The sequence below is a fragment of the Cuculus canorus genome, chromosome W, assembly GCF_017976375.1.
Source record: "Cuculus canorus isolate bCucCan1 chromosome W, bCucCan1.pri, whole genome shotgun sequence".
Classification (NCBI taxonomy): Eukaryota; Metazoa; Chordata; class Aves; order Cuculiformes; family Cuculidae; genus Cuculus; species Cuculus canorus.
The window spans coordinates 5,099,919-5,122,063 of record NC_071440.1 but is presented as its reverse complement, the minus strand read 5'-3'; the positions used below and the strand labels follow the sequence as shown (position 1 = coordinate 5,122,063).

Here is a 22,145-nt window from a genome sequence, read left to right as displayed (position 1 = left end):
GAAATCACAATTTTTTTAAAAGTCTGTTTTCTAAAGGCACAGTTTACCTGTACATTGGCAAAATCAACACGGTTGAGATCACTGAGCATCTGGTTGATCTGAGAAGTGTTCTGAAGCACAGCCCGAGCAGCCTGAGCCAGGTGATTGAGAGATGTATATCTTCTCAAAGTCTGGGCAAAGGCACTTACAGCAGCAACCTATGAAGAAATCCATTTATCTTAAGACACTATACTCATCAACAGGTCTTCTGTTTTGTCTATTTTAATTTTAAAATTGCTGTATTAATTTATGAGCCCTCAGATATTGTAATTCACATATAATGGAACAAATACAGTTTTTCCAAGTAATGTTTTTTGGCAAAATAAAGTTATTTCAAATCACAGGTTTCATGTTTGACGTTCAACCTAAATATGACATTTAGCATAAAAGTTAAAATGCTGCTACTTTTAGATCCTAAATAACATCTAATGTACAATTGCATAAAGTGAAGAAAACTGCAGTAAAATTTGTTTACCTTGGTTTGTATCATTCTCTGTGGAATACTGTTCATAGCACTGGAAAGCCAACCTTCAAGGCTTTTTGCAAAATTGCGAATGGCTTGGGTCAAGGCACCTAAACATTAAAGAATAAAAATAAAATTAAAAAGATAGCAAGGTGTCTCTCTTGTAAGCTTTTGCATCCTCAGTATTCAAATACTCCACATTGAGATCTGCTGTATTTATTGGCTCAGAGATTTATCGAGTCAAGGTGCGGATCCCTCCTAATACAGGAAGGATGTTCATAAAAAGGAGCAAGCTAAGTAGAGGGCCACTGACATGACATGACATGATATCACACAAAATGTGACGAAGAATGTGGGTAAGAGAGGTGCTTTTCCACTGTAGGAAAAGAAAGGGCTAGCCGGCTTGAAAACAATCTCTTCGATGAAGAGTAGTTTTGCTCTGAACAATTAAATGAACATATTATACATTTGCTTAAATTTGAATTTATGAGCACATGCTTTAGGAGCAGACTACTTCAGGTGAAGATGAAAAATTCACAAGAAATAAGTTATTTAAAAAAAATCCTTTCCTGTAGTTATGGGTGGGATAATTTTTCAACGACTAAATTACTTTCTGTGAAAATAAATCTTTTCTTTGCGCACTGACAATATAACTATGGCTTTCATAAAAGTCTGATATGGTGCTCCAAATGAATTAAAAAAAATCCTTAATGAAAATCTAATATTCCCTTCTTAGTGTAGTGGCAGCGGTTTCACAGGTGTTTTCAAGCAACACAGAAATTGTCATTTTTGGCACCTCAAATGGTGAAGGGAGAAACTGATACATGTGCAAATAAAAAGTAGCAAAAGCAAGGCCTAAAAGCGAGGAGCATAATTAAATACCATTTAATATCCTGCAGAATTTTTCTTAGTTTTATGTTTCCTCAAATATGATTTTCCACTCATGTATCATTCCTGTTTTAGCATGCACTCTTAGAGCATGAGGTAGCAAGCTTATAAGGCTTTTAAATTCATCTCACTGACCTTATGGTTTATGTCATGCAATACAGAAGAATTTGAAGAGTAACATTAAAAACAAGTGTTTAATAGAGTTTAGAAAGTGTATCCATGCATCAAAAGTTACACAAAACAAAACTTCCTATTTGGCATAGACTATGACCAGAGCATTCAGAAATAATTGTGTCATTAAACTGAACATGCACACTTTTGCTAATCAAAATTGGAGCTTAATGCAAAGACAGATTTAACATATGAGAAACAGTCATGAACTTATTTTGGTCATTTATCTAAATACCAACATTACAGCTTGCACTACTTTCCAAAAGTATTCTAGACTAATTAATGTATTAAGATGACCTTTTTTTCTGAGAACAGAAAGCCTTGCACATCCAACTTTTTTTAAGGCACTGCACTTGATTATATTGTTTTATTTTAAGTGGGGTTCATAAATCCTTACTTATTTTACCCTGGTATTTTTCTCTTAACCTTCTTAGTACTTTTAATGCAAACACTTTTATCTAAAATCAAAATTCTGTGCATAGTTTTATCTTCCTTTAATGGTAAGAGATGTGTTTTTTGAATTTGGGAAATTATAGTTCAGGAACGCTGTTAAGGGATAGCAGGCCAATGTCAGTTTATGTAAAGGTTCGCATGGGAAATCAGCAAACTGCTGATTTTTCTATTTAACCATCAAAAAGATTACATCTCAAAAAGAGTACGTGACCGATGACTGACAGAAACATCTGGTTTTCTGTCATCCTTGAACAGTCTTATTCAAAGGAATGTGTTGGGTTTTTTTCTGAATTAAGGTTTTTATATAAATTTTTCCTTAGATGTTGTGGTTTAACCCCAGCCAGCAACTAAGCCCCATACAGCCACTCCCTCCCTCCCCCTCAGCAGGATGGAGGAAGAGAATTGGAAGGGTAAGAGTGAGAAAACTTGTGGGTTGAGATAAAAATAGTTTAATAATTAAAACTAGTAGTAATAAAAATAATAAATTATAAGGAAAAGAGGAAAAAATAACAAAGAGATAATCATAAACCCCAAGGAGGACAAGTGATGCAAATGAAAACAATCGCTCACCACCAGACGACCGATGCCTAGCCAGTCCCTGAGCAGTGCCCGCCCTGCCAAATTTGCCCCTAATTTTGCTGCTGATCATGATGTCATATGGTATGGAGTATCCCATTGGTCAGTTGAGGTCAGCTTTCCCAACTGTGTCCCCTCCCAAATCCTCGTGCACCCCTAGCCTACTTGCTGGCAGGACGGTGTGAGGAGCAGAAAAGGCCTTGACTCTGTGTCAGCACTGCTCAGTAGTAACTAAAACATCCCTGTGTTATCAGCACCATTTCCAGAACAAATCCAAAACATAGACCCATATGGGCTACTATGAAGAAATTTAACTCTGTCCTAGCCAAACCCAGTATATTAGGTCAACAATGAAGTTTAGAATCTCATTTTGAAGTATATGAGTTAATGGTGGAAAATGAGGAGTAGGAATTTTATAGAACGTAGTGAGGATGATGAAGGTCTCCTAAATAAAATGTTCTTAAAGAGCTCTTGTAGATGATGCATCGCGTGCATGAGAACCAGATTCTTCTAGGATTACATTGAATTTTTAGGACCTACTCTGACAGGTCAAAGGTTGCCTGTTAACAGCACATGTAAATTGTGATTTAGAGGCTTGTATTGTATAGAGATAAACTGGAGTAAAAAAATCCAGAAAAGCAGCATATAGATAACCAAATGAAGTTTTCTTCCTTACTAAATATAGTTCCTAAGCTCGGTGTGAAGCACGCAGTTCTTGTTCTTGTGCTTTGCAGATAGTTCTGTCTTTGGCATTGAAAATGCCCATAGTCTCAAGGGTATGCATCTCCAGTGTTAGTACTCCACTTAGCATATTACAGACTTGCATCACAATATTACACTCTGTGTTATTTAGTAATTGTGAGAACAGGGATGTCCCATGACTGAGTGTGTTGTTTAGAAACCATTAGATGCACTGAAGCACTAGTCTTTATTTTTATAAGGTAAACAGATGAGGAGGATGGCTCCCACAGCCTAGAAACATCCCCTAGACTGCAGCATCCTCAAATGAACATCAAAACAATCTCTGTGAAAAAGAAGAGTTATTGTCTTGGGGGATTCCCTTCTGAAGGGAACAGAGATCCCTATGTGCAGATCGGACCCACTTCACAAGGAGGTCTGCTGCCTGCCTGGGGCCTCAGTGAAAGACATCACTAGAAAACTTCCTTCCCTGGTAAAACCCACAGATTATTACCCTCTGCTAGTGTTCCAAATAGGCAACAATGACATCCAGAGGAGGAAGCTGAGGGCAATTAAGAGCGACTTCAAGGCTCTAGGGATAATGGTGAAGGGCTCTGGGACACAAGTAGTGTTTACCTCCATTCCAACAAGGAACGTAGAGGGAGAGATCAAGAAAAATCAGTCGATTAATACCTGGCTCCAAACCTGGTGTGAGGAGCAAAACTTTGGTTTTTTTGATCATGGACTGGCCTATGCACCTCCAGGCTTCCTTACCAGAGATGGGGCATGCTTGTCTCCTAGGGGTACTAAAAATCTAGCAGGGCTCATTAACAGAGCTTTAAACTAGACGTGAAGGGGGAGGGGGATGAAGCCAGGCTAGTCAGGAGTGAACCTGGGAGTGGCACTCAAGTGCCTGAGGGATGGTGTACCGGTGAGGACCTCCAGTATATCAACTCAGAGCACGTGGGGGCAAGTACATCTAGTGACAGAAAAGATGTAATTGGCACTGATGGGTTAGATAATCCAAGTAACGGTCATTTGGGAATGAACACTATTCCCTTTATGAGAGCTGAGGGAATAACAGCCCAGCTGAAGTGCATGTACACCAATGCATGCAGCATGGGCAATAAACAGGAGGAACTGGAAGCTATTGTAGGGCAAGGAGACTACGATGTAGTTGCCATCATGGAAACGTGGTGGGGCGACTCGTATAACTGGAGTGCTGCTATGGTGGGATGTAAACTCTTCAGGTGGAACAGGAAAGGTAGGAGAGGTGGTGGGGTGGCCTTCTATGTTAGAGAGTACTTTGATTCCCTCGAGCTCGATTATGGTGATGTCAGGATCGAGCGGCTGTGGGTAAAAATCAGAGGAGCCCACAAGAAGGCAGATATTGCTATGGGAGTCTGTTATAGACCACCCAGCCAAGAAGAAGAAGCTGATGAGCTCTTCTATAAACAGCTGGGAGAAGTCTCAAGATCGCTGGCTCTTGTCCTTGTGGGAGGCTTTAATCTTCCGGATGTCTGCTGGAGGTACAATAGAGCAGAGAGGAAGCAGTCTAGGAGGTTCCTGGAGTGCGTGGAAGACAATTTCCTCACACAACCGGTGAATGAGCCGACAAGGGAAAATGCCCTCCTGGACCTGCTGTTTGTGAACAGAGAAGGCCTTGTGGGGGATGTGACGGCTGGAGGACGCCTGGTGCAAAGCGATCATGACATGGTAGAATTCTCAGTTCTAGGTGAGGAGGGGGGTTAGCAGAATGCTCACATTAAACTTCCAGAAGGCAGACTTTGGACTGTTCAGAAGGCTGGTTGATTAAGTCCCATGGGAGACATTCCTTAAGGGCAAGGGAGCCCAAGTGGGCTGGGTGCTCTTCAAGAAGGAAATCTTGGCAGCGCAGGAGCAAGCTGTCCCCACGTGCCAGAAAATGATCCATTGGGGAAAAAAACCAGCCTGGTTGAGCAGGGAGATGTGGGTGGACATCAAAAAAAAAAAGAGGAATGTCTATGAACTTTGGAAGAAGGGACAGGTGTCTTGAGTGGACTACAAGGAGGAAGTTAGATCGTGCAGAGGAAAAATCAGGAGGGCTAAAGCCCAACTAGAGCTCAGATTGGCCAAGTCGGTGAAAGATAATAAAAAATCTTTCTATAAATACATTAATAGTAAAAGGAGGACCAGGGAGAATATTCAGTCCTTATTGGATGCAAAGGGAAGAACTGTGACAAAGGATCAAGGCTGAGCTACTTAATGCCTTCTTTGCCTTGGTCTTTAATAGTAAGGAAAGTTGTTCTCTGTGTGTACATCCTCAGGAGCTAGAAGAGCAGAACAAAGCTCCCATGTTCCAAGAGGAAGTGGTTAGAGACTTGCTTGGCCAATTAGACACTCAAAAGTCTACGGGGCCAGATGGGATCCACCAGAGGGTATCGAAGGAGCTGGTGGATGTGCTTGCCAAACCCCTTTCCATCATCTTCCAGCAGTCCTGGCTGACTGGGGAAGTTCCACTTGGCTGGAGGCTGGCTGAGATTATATCCATCTACAAGAAGGGTCGGAGGGAGGATCCAGGAAACTCCAGGCCTGTCAGTCTGACCTCAGTGCCGGGGAAGGTCATGGAACTGGTGATCTTGAGTGCTATCATACAGCACATGCAAGAGAACCGGGTGATCAGGCCCAGTCAACACGGGTTCATGAAAGGCAGGTCCTGCCAAACTAACCTGATTGCCTTCTATGACAAGGTGACCCGCTTACTGGATGAGGGAAAGGCTGTGGATGTAGTCTTCTTGGACTTCAGTAAAGCCTTTGACACAGTTTCTCACAGCATTCTGCTTAGGAAACTGGCTGCCTCTGGCCTGGACAGGCGCACCCTCTCCTAGGCAGGAAAACTGGTTGGATGGCCTGGCCCAAAGAGTGGTGGTAAATGGAGTTAACTCCAGCTGGAGGCCAGTCACAAGTGGTGCCCCCCAGGGCTCAGTGCTGGGTCCAGCACTGTTCAATGTCTTTATCAATGACCTGGATGAGGGGACCGAATGCACCCTAAGTAAGTTTGTGGACGACACTAAGCTGGGTGGAAGTGTCGATCTGCTGGAGGGTAGAGAGGCTCTTCAAAGGGATTTGAACAGGCTGAGACCAATGGCCTGAGGTCTAACAAGGCCAAATACTGGGTCCTGTGTTGCGGCACAACAAACCCCCCAAAAATTTCAGCAAAACATTTAAGCATTGGGTACTTAATATGAATTTAAATGCTTAACTTTGTGTACTCGCTCAAAGTACATCCCTACTAAGTTAAGAATTGGCTGAAATCACAGAATGGTTGTGGTTGGAAGGGACTTCTGGAGGTCATCTTGTCCAACCTCCTGCTCAAAGAGGGCCACCTACAGGCAGTTGCCCAGGACCGTGTCCAGATGGATTTTGAATATCTCCAAGGAGGGAGACTCCACAATCTCTCTGGGTAACCTGTTCCAGTGCTCAGTCACTGTCACAGTAAAGAAGTGTTTCCTTATGTTCAGATGGAACCTCTGGTGTTTCCATTTGTGCCTGTTGTCTCTTGTCCTGTCACTAGGCACCACTGAAAAGAGCCTGGCTCCATCTTCTATGTACCTTCCCTTCATGTATTTATATATGCTGATAAGATTCCCCTTGCCCCAAGCCTTCTCTTGTCTAGGCTAAACAGTCCCAGCTGGGAGCCCAGAACTGGACACAGGACTCCAGGTACACAGTACTCAACTGGTGCTGAATAAAGGGGAAGGATCACCTACCTGGACCTACTGGCAATACTTTGCCTGATGCAGCCCAAGTATACCAGTAGCCCTCTTTGTGGCAAGGGCACACTGCTGGCTCACGTTCAACTTGGTGTTTACCAGGACCCACAGGTCCTTTTCTGCAAAGCTGCTTTCCAGCTGGCTGCTTCCCCGGCATGCACGGGCTTGTTCCTCCCCGGGGGCAGGACTTGACACTCCTCCCTGTTGAAGTACATGAGGTTGCTGTCAGCCCGTTTCTCTGTCTTGTCGAGGTCCCTCTGGACGGCAGCACAACCCTGTGATGTCTCTTGCCCGCTCTTCCCAGTTTTGTGCCATCAGCCAACTTTCTCTGCCCCATCATTCAGATCACTAATGAAGACGTTGGACCCAGTACTGAGCCCTGGGGTACACTGCTGTTTACTGGCCTCCAACTAGACTTTGTGTAAAGCCAATACAGGTCTTCTTCAGGCAACTGGAATAAGCCTCATGTTCACAGGCTCTGGTTCTCATAAGAGACTTGAACAATCCCAATATCTGCTAGAGGGTCAACACAGCAGGGGAAAAGCAACCTGGGAGGACAGTTAAGCAGTGCAACTGATCGCCTGGAGAGGTTTGTGTAGTTTCTGCCCTTAGATGTATTCAAGACTCGACTGGGTAAAGCCCTGAACAAACTGGTCTGAATGCAGCATTGACCGACCGTGCTTTAAGCAGGAGGTTGGACTAGAAACCTCCTGAGGGCTCTTCTAACCTGAATTATTCTTTGATTCTATATTATGTAGCAATTATTTAGTTTCTGATTTTACAAACAGAACTGACCACTTCACCTAAGACCCTTTCAAGAAACTTATGATCAGCAGTGAAGACTCTTTTTGGCATTCCTGCAGATGCATCGGTAATTGCAACAGTTGTTTCCTATCTCCTGAAAACTTCCATCATGAATTTCCCACCTCCAATTTTTGCCTAAGTACTTTTGCTTTCAAAGAGCAAAGCCCTGCAGGAAATGGCAATTATTGCAATGCTGCAGTTTCCTCAAGTAAGCTTGAAGTACCCTGAACCATTGCCAACATGCTGTTTATTTTAGTTCTGAAGAACAAAATGGATGTGCAGTGTTCAAAGACAGTATCAATAAGCAATACAGAAGAATGTGTTTAACTAACAGAAGGTAGAATTGCTCTTACTGCTGTGAAATCTTGGTGGTGGAGAATGAATGCTGCTTCAGGAAAGAAGAAGGAAAAACTAGGAAAGGGGAATCATATTATCTTTAAGTGGGTTGTTTTTTTTTTTTCCACTACATCTAGGAAGAAACAGTCCAAGTAAAGACTGGATTTTGTTTATGAGGCAAAACACCATGTTTGGTAGAGTAGTAAGGGTTACTGGAAGTCACCTCATATGAGAAATGCCCTTTTTCAACTTCAGTAATTGATGAATCCCGTAATTAAGAATTTCTGCTAGCAAAGTTAGCCAATTAGTTTTAAAAGAAATAAATATTTTATTTTTCACAGCTTAGAATCATGGAATCATAGAATCATAGAATAGTTAGGGTTGGAAGGGACCTTAAAGATCGTCTAGTTCCAACCCCTCTGCCATGGGCAGGGACATCCCGCTAAATCATGCTGCCCAATGCCCCATCCAACCTGGCCTTGAACACCTCCAGGGATGGGGCATCCACAACCTCCCTGGGCAACCTGTTCCAGTGTCTCACCACTCTCATAGTGAAGAAATTCTTCCTAATTTCCAGTCTAAATCTGCCCCTCTCCAGTTTATACGTGTTCCCCCCGGTCCTATCCCCACAAGCCTTTATGAATAGCCCCTTTCCAGCTTTCCTGTAGGCCCCCTTCAGGTACTGGAAGGCTCCAGCCCTGCGATCATCTTCATAGCCCTCCTCTGGACCCGTTCCAACAGCTCCATATCCTTCCTACGCTGAGGATTCCAGAACTGGACACAATATTCCAGATGAGGTCTCACAAGAGAGGAACAGAAGGGCAGAATCACTTCCCTCGACCTGCTGGCCACGCTTCTTTTGATGCAGCCCAGGATACGGTTGGCCTTCTGGACTGCGAGCGCACATTGCCAGCTCATGTTGAGCTTCTCATTGACCAGCACCCCCAAGTCCTTCTCCACAGGGCTGCTCTCAAGCACGTCATCCCCTATTGTGTACTGAAAACGGGGATTGCCCCGACCCAGGTGCAGGACCTTACACTTGGCCTTGCTGAACCTCATGAGGTTCTCAGAGGCCCACTTCTCCAGCCTGTCCAGGTCCCTCTGGATGACATCCCGTCCTTCCGGTGTGCCAACTACACCACTCAGCTTGGTGTCTTCCGCAAACTTGCTGAGGGTGCACTCAATCTCGCTGTCAACACCCCCAAGTCCCCCAAATTTTGTAGTGATAACTAGCTTATGTGGATACTCATCTGAAATTTATTTTGGATTTATAAAACTTCTGTATTAGCTCTATGGAATAGGTGTTTTTTGTCTTTTGGGTTTTGAGCTTTTTCTCTTGAGGTTACCAGGTAAAGAACAAACGCTCTTTTGCACTGTCAGTTATCTAACCCACTTATGCTTCTACATAAACATTTTTTGTATGCACTTACTGATTAACTAAGCATTCACTCATGTTAATTTATTACCTGCAGAATAAGAAAACGTCAAAGTATAAGGAATACTGTAAATAATGTGTCAGCGATATTTAAGGAAAACATTTTTTTTCTCCACAAATGCTATGTAAAACACCTAACATCTTCAAGTTTATCTGGCTGTCATCAAAATTGACAAAAAACTCTTCCAGAGAATCTTAAGAATAATCTGGTACAAAATAAATGGCCTAAGTTCAGACTGATAGTTTGTACAGTGTTACTAAACACACGGTAAATAACGTGGCAAAAAAAGTTACAAAGAGAACATTTATTTTTGGATAAGCATTCAAAAAGCTTGGGTTCTCATCTGAAATCTCTTTCCTACACAAATCTCACAAATGACAAGATTTGTAGTCTTTCTGGTACTTGTCATTAATGAAATTGAGAAATACAATGTGAAAAATGTGTTAAAGATAACTTCTCTGCCTGGAATAGGAACTCCCAAAGAAGTTTGTTACTGTCCATCCTGTCACTTGTGAAGAGACAAAAAGGCCATCCTCAGGGGAAAGGATCTATTGCCAGAGTGTTTGACTTCTTTTTAAACAAAGAAATTCGGCTTTTTCTTACACTGCTGCATAAGATTTCATTCTTTTTGTGGGCACTACAAAGTTTTCACAGAAATTTCAACTGACCAAATTTTACTTAGAGCTTGTTTTTCAAAATGGCTTTCCTCAGTGTGATTTTATTTTATGATAATATTTATTAGGAATTTATGTGACAGAGGAGGTTTCGGGGCTTATCCTCCACCCTCCCAAAATACTGAAAATCAGGAAAAGAAAAAAAGATGAAACTCATAAAAATAGAAGTATCAGTTTGCATCCTTAATAAATTAAACACGTTTTCCCTTTTTTTTTGGCCAGCTGCTGTTGGCACCTTTCCAATTATCCAGAAAAAAGGAAACCTGCCTATGATGGGGCATTTATACAAAGCAGTACTTGCAAATATTTTCCTGAGTTGCTTCTTACAGCATAGCTAACAGAGGCAGCCAACAGATGCAGCACTTTGCTCAGAAGGGGGCCAGAAACTTTGCAGAGAACAGCATCCATGTCCTGAGTTAATGTGTCACAGGGCACCACCTCCAGCCATCGGAGCAACTATCTCTATAATGTCAGAGGACTCAATCCAGACTGAACTCCTGAAGGAGGATGCAGCTCTTGGAGTGCAGTGAGTGCCTGGGGTCTCTCACTGAGGCTGGGGCAGAAGGAGACAGTTTCCTTGCCTGCAGAAAGTGTGCAGTGGTACAGGATCTGTGTTGCCAATGAGAGAGATGAGATCCACCTGACCAAGTGGGGCAAAAGCATCTTTACCAACAGGCTGGCCAACCTGTTGAGGAGAACTTTAAACTAGAAATGACAGGGGAGGGAGATGACGACCCATAATCAAGCGAGGGAGTGGTGGAATGGGTTGGCAAGCAAAGGGTGCAGAGTGTTATGGAAAAGAGAGAGCTTGTAATCAGCAAAACAGGGCTGAAGGGGAGATACTCTGCTGGATGCAATTCTTACAGACAAGAAAGCTTTTCTTACAATTCTTACAAACCGGTTGGTGGTGTGAAGGTTGGGGGGCAGCCTGGGCTACATTGACCATGAGATGTTGGAGTTGAGAGTCCTGACAGGCAGGATCACAACTCCAAACTTCAGGAGTGCAGACTTTGGCCTATGCAGGAACCTGCTTGGAAGAATCCCATGGGAGACATTCCTGGAGAGCAGAAGGGGTCTAGGAGACCTGTTTTGTATTCAAGGATCACCTCCTCCAAGCCCAAGAATGGTCCATCGCAATGAGCAGGAAATCAAGCAAAGGTGATGTGTCTGCGTGGATGAGCAAGGAGCTCCCAACTAAACTCAAATATGAAAAGAAAATATACAGGATCTGGAAAAAAGGGGCAGGTGACCTAGGAGGAATATAGAGACACTGTCCAAGTGTGCAAAGATGAGGTTAGGAGAGCCAAAGCCCACCTGGAGTTGAAACTGGCAAGGGATGTAAAGGGCAGCATTAAGGGTTTCTACAGGTACATCAGTAGCAAAGCGAAGACCAGAGAAAATGTGGACCTGCTGCTGAATGGGGCAGGGAGCCTGATGACAAAGGACATGGGAAAGGCTGAGGTACTGAAAGCCTTCTGCGCCTGAGTCTTTACTGGTAAGGATTGCCTTCAGGAATCCCAGGCCTCTGAGACCAGAGAGAAAGACTGCAGCAAGGAAGAATAGCGGAGGACCAAGTTAGGGAAATATTTAAACAAATTGGAGATACACAAGTCCATGGGTCCTGATGGGATGCACCCATGAGCGCTGAGGGAGCTGGCTGATGTCATTGTGAGACCACTCTCAATTACCTTTGAACAATCACGGTGATCAGGGGAGGTTCCTGAGGACTGGAAGAAAGCAAATGACACTCCAGTCTTCAAGAAGGGCAAGAAGGAGGATCTGGGGAACGACAGGCTGGTCAGCCTCACCTCTATTCCAAGGAAGATGATGGAGAAAATAATCCTGGAAGCCATTTCCAAAGAAAGAATCACTATGGATTTATGGGAGATCATGCCTGACCAGTATGATAAGCCTTCCACAATGAGTCAACTAGCTTGGTGGACGAGGGGAGAGCAGCGGATGCTGTTTATCTTGACTTTATCTTTTGACACTATCTCTCATAACATCCTCATAGACAAGCTGACAAAGTACAGGTTAGATAAGTGGACAGTGAGGTGGACTGAAAACTGGCTGAACCTCCAGGTCCAGACAATTGTGATCAGAAGCATAAAGTCTAGCTGGAGGCCAGCCTCTTAGTGGTGTCCCCTGAGGTTGATCCTCAGGTCAAGCATCCTTTCAGCAAATACTATGGAGTGGCCTATATAACTGCCAGCCTAGAGCACAATGAATAGTCTCAGCAGTTTGTAGTGCGTGGGGGGTGTGGGTGGATGCACGTGTGTGTCTGTCTGTCTCTAGTAATTACTTAGGACAGTGTCTGTATGGTCTTCAGCAGCTGTTAGAGCAACCGTCCCTGGAACGTCAGAGGCCTTGGCCTACATAGAGGTCCAGAAGAAGGATGCAGTTCTGTAGGTCTCAGGTTGTTTGATGTGCTTACGGTTTTCCTGATGCTGGGGCAGCAGAAGATAGTATTATCATCTGTAGGTGGTGTTGCCACCTAGAGACGGTTGCACAGGACCGTGTCCAGATGGCTTTTGAATATCTCCAGGGAGGGAGACTCCACAATCTCTCTGGGTAACCTGTTCCAGTGCTCAGTCACTGTCACAGTAAAGAAGTGTTTCCTTATGTTCAGATGGAACCTCTGGTGTTTCCATTTGTGCCCGTTGTCTCTTGTCCTGTCACTAGGCACCACTGAAAAGAGCCTGGCTCCATCTTCTATGTACCTTCCCTTCATGTATTTATATATGCTGATAAGATTCCCCTTGCCCCAAGCCTTCTCTTGTCTAGGCTAAACAGTCCCAGCTGGGAGCCCAGAACTGGACACAGGACTCCAGGTACACAGTACTCAACTGGTGCTGAATAAAGGGGAAGGATCACCTACCTGGACCTACTGGCAATACTTTGCCTGATGCAGCCCAAGTATACCAGTAGCCCTCTTTGTGGTAAGGGCACGCTGCTGGCTCACGTTCAACTTGGTGTTTACCAGGACCCACAGGTCCTTTTCTGCAAAGCTGCTTTCCAGCTGGTTGCTTCCCCGGCATGCACGGGCTCGTTCCTCCCCGGGGGCAGGACTTGGCACTCCTCCCTGTTGAAGTACATGAGGTTCCTGTCAGCTCATTTCTATGGCCTGTTGATATCTCTCTGAATGACATTCTCCAAAAGACTTTTTACAAAATATCTTTTCCAGCAGTTGCTAGGTCCCTCCAGAATAGCAGAAAAAGGGTGCTTCTAGCACATACCCATAATGAAAGGCCATAGGGGAAGCTGTTACAGTTTTTCGTCAGTACCCTTTTGTCATAAACCACCTTCTGCTTCTTCTGGAGGACCTGGTTTCTACTGCCCATTTCTGCATCTTCCTGACAATATAGCACTGTTTTATCAAAGTCTTTTGGGGGTCATTGCTGTGTGTATTTATGCTGTAATCCGACATGAGCTACCTCAGTGCCTCAAAATTGATCTTTTCTCTGTTGCATTTACATTGATGCCTTTAACCTTTAAACACTTTCCTCCAGAGTGCAGGTAGCAGGACCCCCAAGTACTTTTCTGCCAAGCTGCCTTCCAGCTGGTTGGCCCCCAGCCTGTACTGGTGCATGGGGTTATTCTTCCCTAGGTGCAGTATGTGGTGCTTCCCCCTTTTTGAACTTCATGAGGTTCCTCTCAGTCCATTTCTAAAGCCTTTTGAGGTCCCTCTGGATGGCAGCACGACCCCCTGGCATATCAGTCACTCCTCCCAGTTTGGTGTCATCAGCAAATGGCTGGAGGTTAGCTTTGCCCCATCATCCAGATCATTAATTAATACGTTGAACGAGACTGGACCAGGTATTGGCCCCTGGGGTTCACTGCTAGTTACTGGCCTTCAGCTTGACTTTGTGCCACTGAAAGGCTTTTGATGAATTAGGACTTTTATATCGATCTCTCTCTTTAACTTAAATCTTTATTATAGAATCATGGAATGGTTGAGGTTGGAAGGGACCACTGGAGGTCATCCCCCCTGCTCAAGCAGGGTCACCTAGAGCTGTTTCCCTAAGAACATGTCATGAGGGCTTTTGAATATCTCCAAATGAGGGAAAATCCACAACCTCCCTGGGAAACCTGTTCCAGTGCTCAGTCACCCACACAGTGAAAAAGTGTTTCTTGATGTTCAGATGGAACTTCTTGTGTTTTAGTTTGTGCCTATTGCCTCTTGTCCTTTAACTGAGCACAACTGAAAAGACCCTGGCTCCATCTTCTTTGCACTTTCCCTTCAGGTATTCGTACACATAATGAGATTCCCCCTTGAGACGCTGGGCTAAACAGCCCCAACTCTCTCGTCCAACTAGACTTTGTGCCCTTGATCACCACCCTCTGGGCTTGGACATTCAGCCAGTTTTCAGTCCACCTCACTGTCTGCTCATCCAGCCCATATTTCAACAGCTTCTCTATGAGGACCTTATGGGAGACAGTGTCAAAGGCCTTTCTGAAGTCTAGGTAGACCACATCCACTGCTCTCAATCATGGTGATCAGGGGAGGTTCCGGAGGACTGGAAGAAAGCAAATGACACTCCAGTCTTCAAGAAGGAAGATCTGGGGACCGACAGGCTGGTCAGCCTCACCTCTGTTCCAGGGAAGATGATGGAGAAAATAATAAATAATAAAGTGGGCAGACGATATAGGACCACGTGACAAAGTAGTACCATCCACTCACAGATTGTTTATATATAAGCTAATCCAATCATGAGGAGATGCATGTGTTAATAAAGGATTTAAGAGGCACGTGTAAGATCAAGAGCAGGCCGGCCAGCCATTTAACTTCAATAAAGAAACTTGCTTCCACATCACCGTGTCGTGTCTCAACAGCGACATCTGGCGACCCCGACGCGTTATTGCTAGCAGTTTTCCGAGAGATTTAATTTTGGGGGTTCCCCGAGGTGGCACAGACACTAAAAAGAGTTTCGGTGAGAATAACCAAGAGAAGCGGTGACTATAGCCGCTAAAAGAGTTTCAGCGAGAATAGCTAAGAGAAGCGCCGAGCATAGCTGCTAAAAGAGTTTTGACGAGAATAGCCAAGAGGAGCGGCGAATATAGCTGCTTAATTCCGGATCTGGGACTTTTAGGAAGACGCCGAGTGCAGGTGAGCTGTTGGGGAAAAAGATGGGAGTCTCATTAACAAAAGAGGAGGAAATGATTATAAGCATGTGGGAGCAAATACTAGAAAAGAAGGGGGTAAAGCTAGAAGAATTAATGTTGCAAAAGATGCTTTTATGGAGCAAGAAACAGGGTTATAATCCAGATACAATAACATCATTTAATGTTTTGAATTGGAGAGAAATACGGAGCAGGCTGCAGGCTGTTTGATAGCGCTTCACACAGAGACAAAGAGTCAGTATCCTTGTTTACCACATGGCACCTTTTGTTTGATACTTTGAAAGACTTTAAAAACCAGAGGGATTGGGTAGAGCAAGATCTTCCACCCCTTGCCTCGAGACAAGCCTCCATCTGCTGAGGATCTGTTAATGGAGCAAGAGGAATTTTCCATATTAAGTGCTGATATAGACTCTGCATCTCTATCTGAGTTTCAACACCTAAATTCAAGAGATCCAGTAACATGCCCAAAGAATAAACTGTCTCTGTTGGAGCGAAAAAGTTTTCTTGTTGATGAGTCAGATGATGAAACAGACTTGGCTTCTCCAATATATAAACAAAACCGATGGCAAGTTAACACCGTAACGCCATCCCGACCCCCACCGGGGTGGGGTGGGGGGGCGGTGAGGCAGCTACTTCAAAAAACAGAATCATCAAGGCTAACGCTGAGCAAACCTTTTGGGGGTTCCTCTGGTAAACCTCAAAGCCCTCAGGCATGGGATTTACCCCCGGCGCAGGTTGCCGTATGATCCTTGTTTATTTTGGCAAAGGGTAAAACAACGAGTTATGCAGGAAGGGCTTTGGGCGTTGTCCGAGGCAATAACTACACCCTTAAAGAAACGTGACCTGAGTCCTGCGGCAGCTATGGCATTCCCGGTGGTCCGGGGGGACCCAGGACAGGGAATCATGGATGAGTACAGGCCATATGCCTGGAAAATGATACAGGAACTTCGAAAAACTGTTACAGAGTCCGGTCCCAACTCCCCTGCAATGATGCGATTAATTCAGTTATTAACTATGGAAAGAATGACACCATATGACTTTGCCTAAATTGCACAAATTATGTTTCAGCTCCCCCAGTCAGATCCCCAATATGGGAATGGCGCAGATGTTTTAACAGGACCTGTGCAGTTTAATAATCCACAGCATCAAGCTCAGTGGCACCCTTTAGTGCTTGAACAAGTCAAAGCAGTAGGGCTTGAAGCACTGATGAGAACAGCTGAGATCGTTGAACGGAAAGATAAATATACAACAATTAAACAGGAAGTTTGAGAGCCATTTTTGCAATGTGTAGAAAAGCTATGGGCTGCTGTAGAATGCCAAGTTTCTGATGACTACATAAAAACAATGTTGGTCACACAACTGGCATGAGATAATGCTAATGCAGACCGTCAAAAAATAATAAAGGTCTCGACAAGTGAATTGACTCTTGAAACTATGGTCTTGGCTTGTGCCAAGGTGGGGTCAGTAGACTATAAAATGGCTGCTCTTGCTGCTGCTAGGGCAGCCATGGAAACACCTGACAAAGTATGTTATGAATGTAGACAGACTGAGCATCTGAAACCTGCCTGTTCAAATAGATGAAAAATTAATAGTGGCACTGCTAGATCAGCAATTACAGCAGCTGTTAGCAGATGTCTCCGATGTGGGAAAGCTGGACACTTTGCTAAGCAATGCCAGTCCAAATATCATATAAATGGACAGCTGCTACAGCCGAGAAATGGGAGACAGAGCGTGAGGGGGCGCGCCCAGTCACAAATACCCATGCCTATGGAGAACATTCAGTCTCTCATCAGGAAAAAACAGCGGAGCAGCAGGGATGGATGTATCCACCACCCACACAGTAACTAGTAATACACAGGGAGTACACAAGGTCCCTCTGAAAGCGTAGGGGGCCCATTGGTCATGTACTCAGTGCCTTACTTATCGGACATTCCAGTGCTATCTTACAAAACATTCTAGTTCATGTGGGGGTAACTGATGAGGATTTTACAGGACAGATTTGTGCAGTGGTTTCTACTACCCACCCACCTCTGCCGTTATAATAGAAGAGGGAACTTGCATTGCGCAACTGATGCCTTTTAAAAGCAGTACTCCTAAACAGAACAAGTCATCCGTGGAGATGGGGGATTTGGATCCACCACACCACCTCAAATTTATTGGTCACGATTTCTTTCAGACAAAAGTCAACAATGATTCCAACGCAATGGGACATATTGGTCATGGACTTAAAGGATTGTTTCTTTGCAATTTCTTTAGATGAAAATGATGTTGAAAAAATTTTCTTTTACAGTTCCTTCGACCAATCATGCAGAACCCACAAAAATATATCATTGGAGGGTTTTACCCCAAGGGATGAAAAACTCACCTACCATCTGTCAATGGTTTATAGCCCGGGCACTGAGTGTTGTGTGGCAGAAATATCCTTAATGCTATTGCTATCATTATATGGACAACAACTTATTGGCTGCTGCAATGTCAGAACAATTAGGAGAATTGGAAAGGGAGACTAGACAAACTTCAGAATGTTATGGTCTAGTCATTGCCCCTGAAAAGGTACAATGTGTTCAACCGTGGTTGTACTTGGGCATGAAAGTACTGACCAAAACAGTCCAACCTCAGGCAATTAAAATAGTAACTGAAATCAGGACTTTAAATGATGTTCAAAAAATAGTTGGAATTATAAATGGGCTGAGACCCTATTTGGGCCTTATGTCATCACAAATACAACCCCTAATTGATCTGTTAAAAGGGGACACACATACTTCAGCACCCAGAGTTCTAAATAAGGAAGCCAGAAATGTTCTGACACTAGTAGAGCAAGCCATTCAGGAAAAACATGTCCGGCGCATTGACCTGACTGTAATTGTGCAGGCATTGGTCTTTGTGGAAGGCTCAATGCCCTATGCTGCGCTCGTGCAGTGGGATCAGGGGTGGGAAGACCCCCTCCATATATTGGAGTGATCTTCTTACCATTTTGAACAAAGAAGGCCGCTCCAGGATTATATGAGTTGTTAGCTCAACTCATTATAAAAATTCGAACATTATGTGTGGAACTATTGGCACAAGATCCAGAATGTATTGTTATTCCTCTGTATCATTTTCCTTCCCACCCACTTTGTAAATAGGGAACTCAAATCTCTATCGCACAGAAATTGTTAAGCCAAACAGCACCTGTTGACGGACCCACGGTTTTCACAGATGGGTCTGGGAAAACAATAAAAGCTGCTGTTACATGGCTTGATGGACAAAATTGGCAACATTTAATTGAGCATCAACAAGGCTCCCCACAAGTGGCGGAATTACAAGCAGTCACATTGGCATTTCAACAGTTCCCACAAGCCATAAATGTGGTAACTGACTCTGCTTGTGTTGCAGGCCTAGTACAGAGACTGGATAAAGTAGTTCTTGGACAAGTGACAAAGCACCTGTTGTTTGGAGTTATGAAGCTGCTGTGGGAAACGGTACAAAAACGCTGCTTACCCTATTATATCTTAAATATAAAAAGCCATACTGATTTACCTGGGTTTATAGCAGAAGGAAATGCCCGGGCTGACCAATTAGTATCTGCAGTAGCATTAGGACCAGTACCAAACATTATGCAACAAGCAATTGCTTCTCATCAGTTTTTTCACCAGGGTCACAGAGCACTCAAGAGACAGTTTCAGCTTTCTACTGCTGAAGCTCGATCTATCATTGCCTCGTGTCCCAATTGTCAAGGCCAACATTTTCCAACGGTTTATGGAGTAAATCCTAGAGGCTTACAGGCCCTACAAATTTGGCAAACTGATATAACTCATATTATGGAATTTGGCCGACAAAAGTATGTACATGTATCAATTGATACCTTTTCTTCTGTCATCATTGCTACTGCACATACTGGAGAAACAGCAAAAGATGTTATTAGACATTGGCAAAAGCCTTCGCCACCTGTGGTGTTCCTCAACAAATTAAAACTGACAGTGGTCTCGCTTATGTTTCTTGGTGGGTGAAGACATTTTTACAGTCTTGGGGTGTCAGCCATGTTACAGGTATTCCTCACTCCCCCACTAGTCAGGCACTTGTAGAACGTGCCCATGGTACACTTAAGTGCCTTTTACAAAAACAAAAGGCGGGAATGTCTGGGGAATCACCTGAAGCAAGGCTGAACAAGGTGATGTATGTATTAAATTTCTTAACTATCAATGAGGAACATCAGAATCCCCCAATGATTCGACATTTTGAATCCTTGAAGTCTACCGCAGCTATCTCTGATGGAGTGAAGGTTCAAGTGAAGGACCTTCAAAGTGGTCAATGGTCAGGCCTGTGCAAGCTATTAACTTGGGGTCGAGGGTATGCTTGTGTTTCCACAGATGAAGGACCTCGGTGGTACCCTGCTCGTTGTGTTTGCCCTGTTGTGGATAAGCCACAGAGGCCACGTGTGGAGAATCAAACAGCCGGAGATGAGTGTATGGATAGCCCTTGCTAACATCAAAGAACTGTAATAACAACTGGAGTATAAGTCATATACAGGAACCACAAGTTAGAGTTTTTAGGATCAGTAGAAATGGAGTATAAGTCAACGATTGTATACTTTTCAAATGTACCTACGATATTACTCAGCGCGGTCAAATGCTAATGCTGCTTTACTTGCCTGTTTCAAGAGTGGGCATGTTTGTGGTTGTGTTATCGATGTTGCCCTGCATTGTGTGTCTGCAATTTTTAACGGGCAATTTTCTTTATCAAAAATACAAAAAGGGGGAATTGTGGGGGTCCACACCGGGCTGAGGACCCCTGTTGACTGTACCCAGAAGGAGATCATGGGACGGGAAGCGGGCAGACGATATAGGACCGTGCAAGGAAGTAGTGTCATCCATTCACAGATTATTTATGTATAAGCTAATCCAATCATGTGGAGACGCATGTGTTAATAAAGGGTATAAGAGGCGCGTGTAAGATCAAGAGCGGGCCGGCCAGCCATTTAACTTCAATAAAGAAACTTGCTTCCACATCACCGTGTTGTATCTCAACAGCAACACATGCCTTTGTAAACAGTCCCTCCCCAACTTTCTTGCAGGCCCCCTTCAGGTACTGGAAGGTCGCTATAAGATCTCCTTGTAGCCATCTCTTCTCCAGGCTGAACAAGTCCAACTCTCTCAGCCTGTCCTCATATGGAGGTGCTCCATTCTTCTGATCATCTTCATAGCCCTCCTCTGGACCCCTTCCAACAGTTCCGTATCCTTCTTACATTGAGGATTCCAGAACTGGACACAGTATTCCAGATTAGGTCTCACAAGAGAGGAATAGAGGGACAGAATCACTTCACTTGACCTGCTGGCCATGCTTCTTTTGATGCAGCCCAGGATACAGTGCAAGCACACATTGCTGGCTCATGTCGAGCTTCTCATCGACCAGCACTCCCAAGTCCTTCTCCGCAGGGCTGCTCTCAATGACATCATCCCCCATCCTGTACTGAAACTGTGGATTGCCCCAATACAGGTGCAGGGCCTTGCACTTGGCCTTGTTGAACCTAGTTTTCTGGGTCTTCCCTCACGCCCTTGTGGATTGGAATACCATTGGCTAGCTTCCAGTTAGCAGGGAACTCCCCAGACTCGCAAGATCTTTGGTAGATGATCAAGAGGGGTCCTGCCGTAATATCCGCTAGCTCCTTCAGTACTCTGGGATGAATCTCATCAGGCCCCATGGACTTGTGAACATCCAGTTGATACAGCTGGCCCCTTACAATTGCAGTGTCCACAAATGGAAAGTCACTGTTCCCACAGTCGTGGTCCTCCGACTCAGGGGACCAGGCAGCCCAAGGTCTATCAGCATTGTTAAATGCTGAGGGAAAAAAAACATTGAATGCCTCTGCTTTTTCTTCATCCCTATTAGTCAGGTGACCACCTTCAACAAGTATCAGTCCAATGCTTTCCTTAGACCTCTCCTCTTGCTATTATGGTACGTTAAAAAGCCTTTCTTGTTGTCTGACACAACCCTGGCCAGTTTCAACTCTAGTTCAGCTTTGGCCCTTCGTGTCTTCTCCCTGCCTATATGAACCACAGCTCTGCAGTCTTCCTGTGAAGCCTGACTTTGCTTCCAGAGATCGTGCAGTTTCTTTTTCCTCTTGAGTTCCTCGAGGAGTCCCCTGTTCAGTCAAGCCAGTCTTCCGTCCCACTTACTTGACTCTCAACACACTGGAACTGCCTGCTCCAGTGCTACTAACAGGTGGTTCTTAAAGACTGACCAGCACTCGTGGACTCCTAAGCCCTCAAAGGCAGATTCCCAGAGGGCACTGCTAAATAGCTCTCTGAATAGCTTAAAGTTTGTTCTCTTGAAATCCAAGGTAGCAACTTTGCTGTTCTTTTTCCTCATTACAGTGAAGATTTTAATCTCAACCATTTTGTGATCCCTGTGGCCAAACCAGTCACCTACCATCACATCTCCCACGAGTCCTTCTCTGTTCACAAACAAATCCAGGAGGGCATCTTTCCTAGTTGGCTCACAGAGTACTTGTGACAAGAAGTTATTGTCTCCCACAAACTTCAGGAATTTCCCAGACTTGCTCTTCTCAGCAGTATGGTATTCCCAGTTGATGGCTAGGAAGTCAAAGTCTCCCATAAGTACAAGGGCTACCGATCCAGAGATTTCTCCTAATTGCCTATAGAATAACTCATCGGTGGTGTCATCCTGGCTGGGCGATCGGCAGTAGACACCCACTACATCATCTCCTTTGTTTTCCTTCCCCCTAATCCTCACTCAGAGGTTCTCAACCACATCA

The 22,145-nt window shown here is 44.3% G+C and overlaps 1 protein-coding gene across 1 annotated transcript in view; it reads right to left on the bottom strand.

Moving 5' to 3' along the window:
- LOC128850303 (transcription factor RFX3-like) overlaps positions 1-22,145 on the bottom strand; it is a 116,604-nt gene that overhangs the window by 15,380 nt on the left and 79,079 nt on the right. The window contains exons 11-12 of the mRNA XM_054053340.1: positions 515-612; positions 48-197 (exon numbers count right to left, since the gene is read on the bottom strand). Coding sequence (XP_053909315.1) covers positions 48-197; positions 515-612 — 248 coding nt within the window. The remainder of the gene's footprint in view (positions 1-47; positions 198-514; positions 613-22,145) is intronic.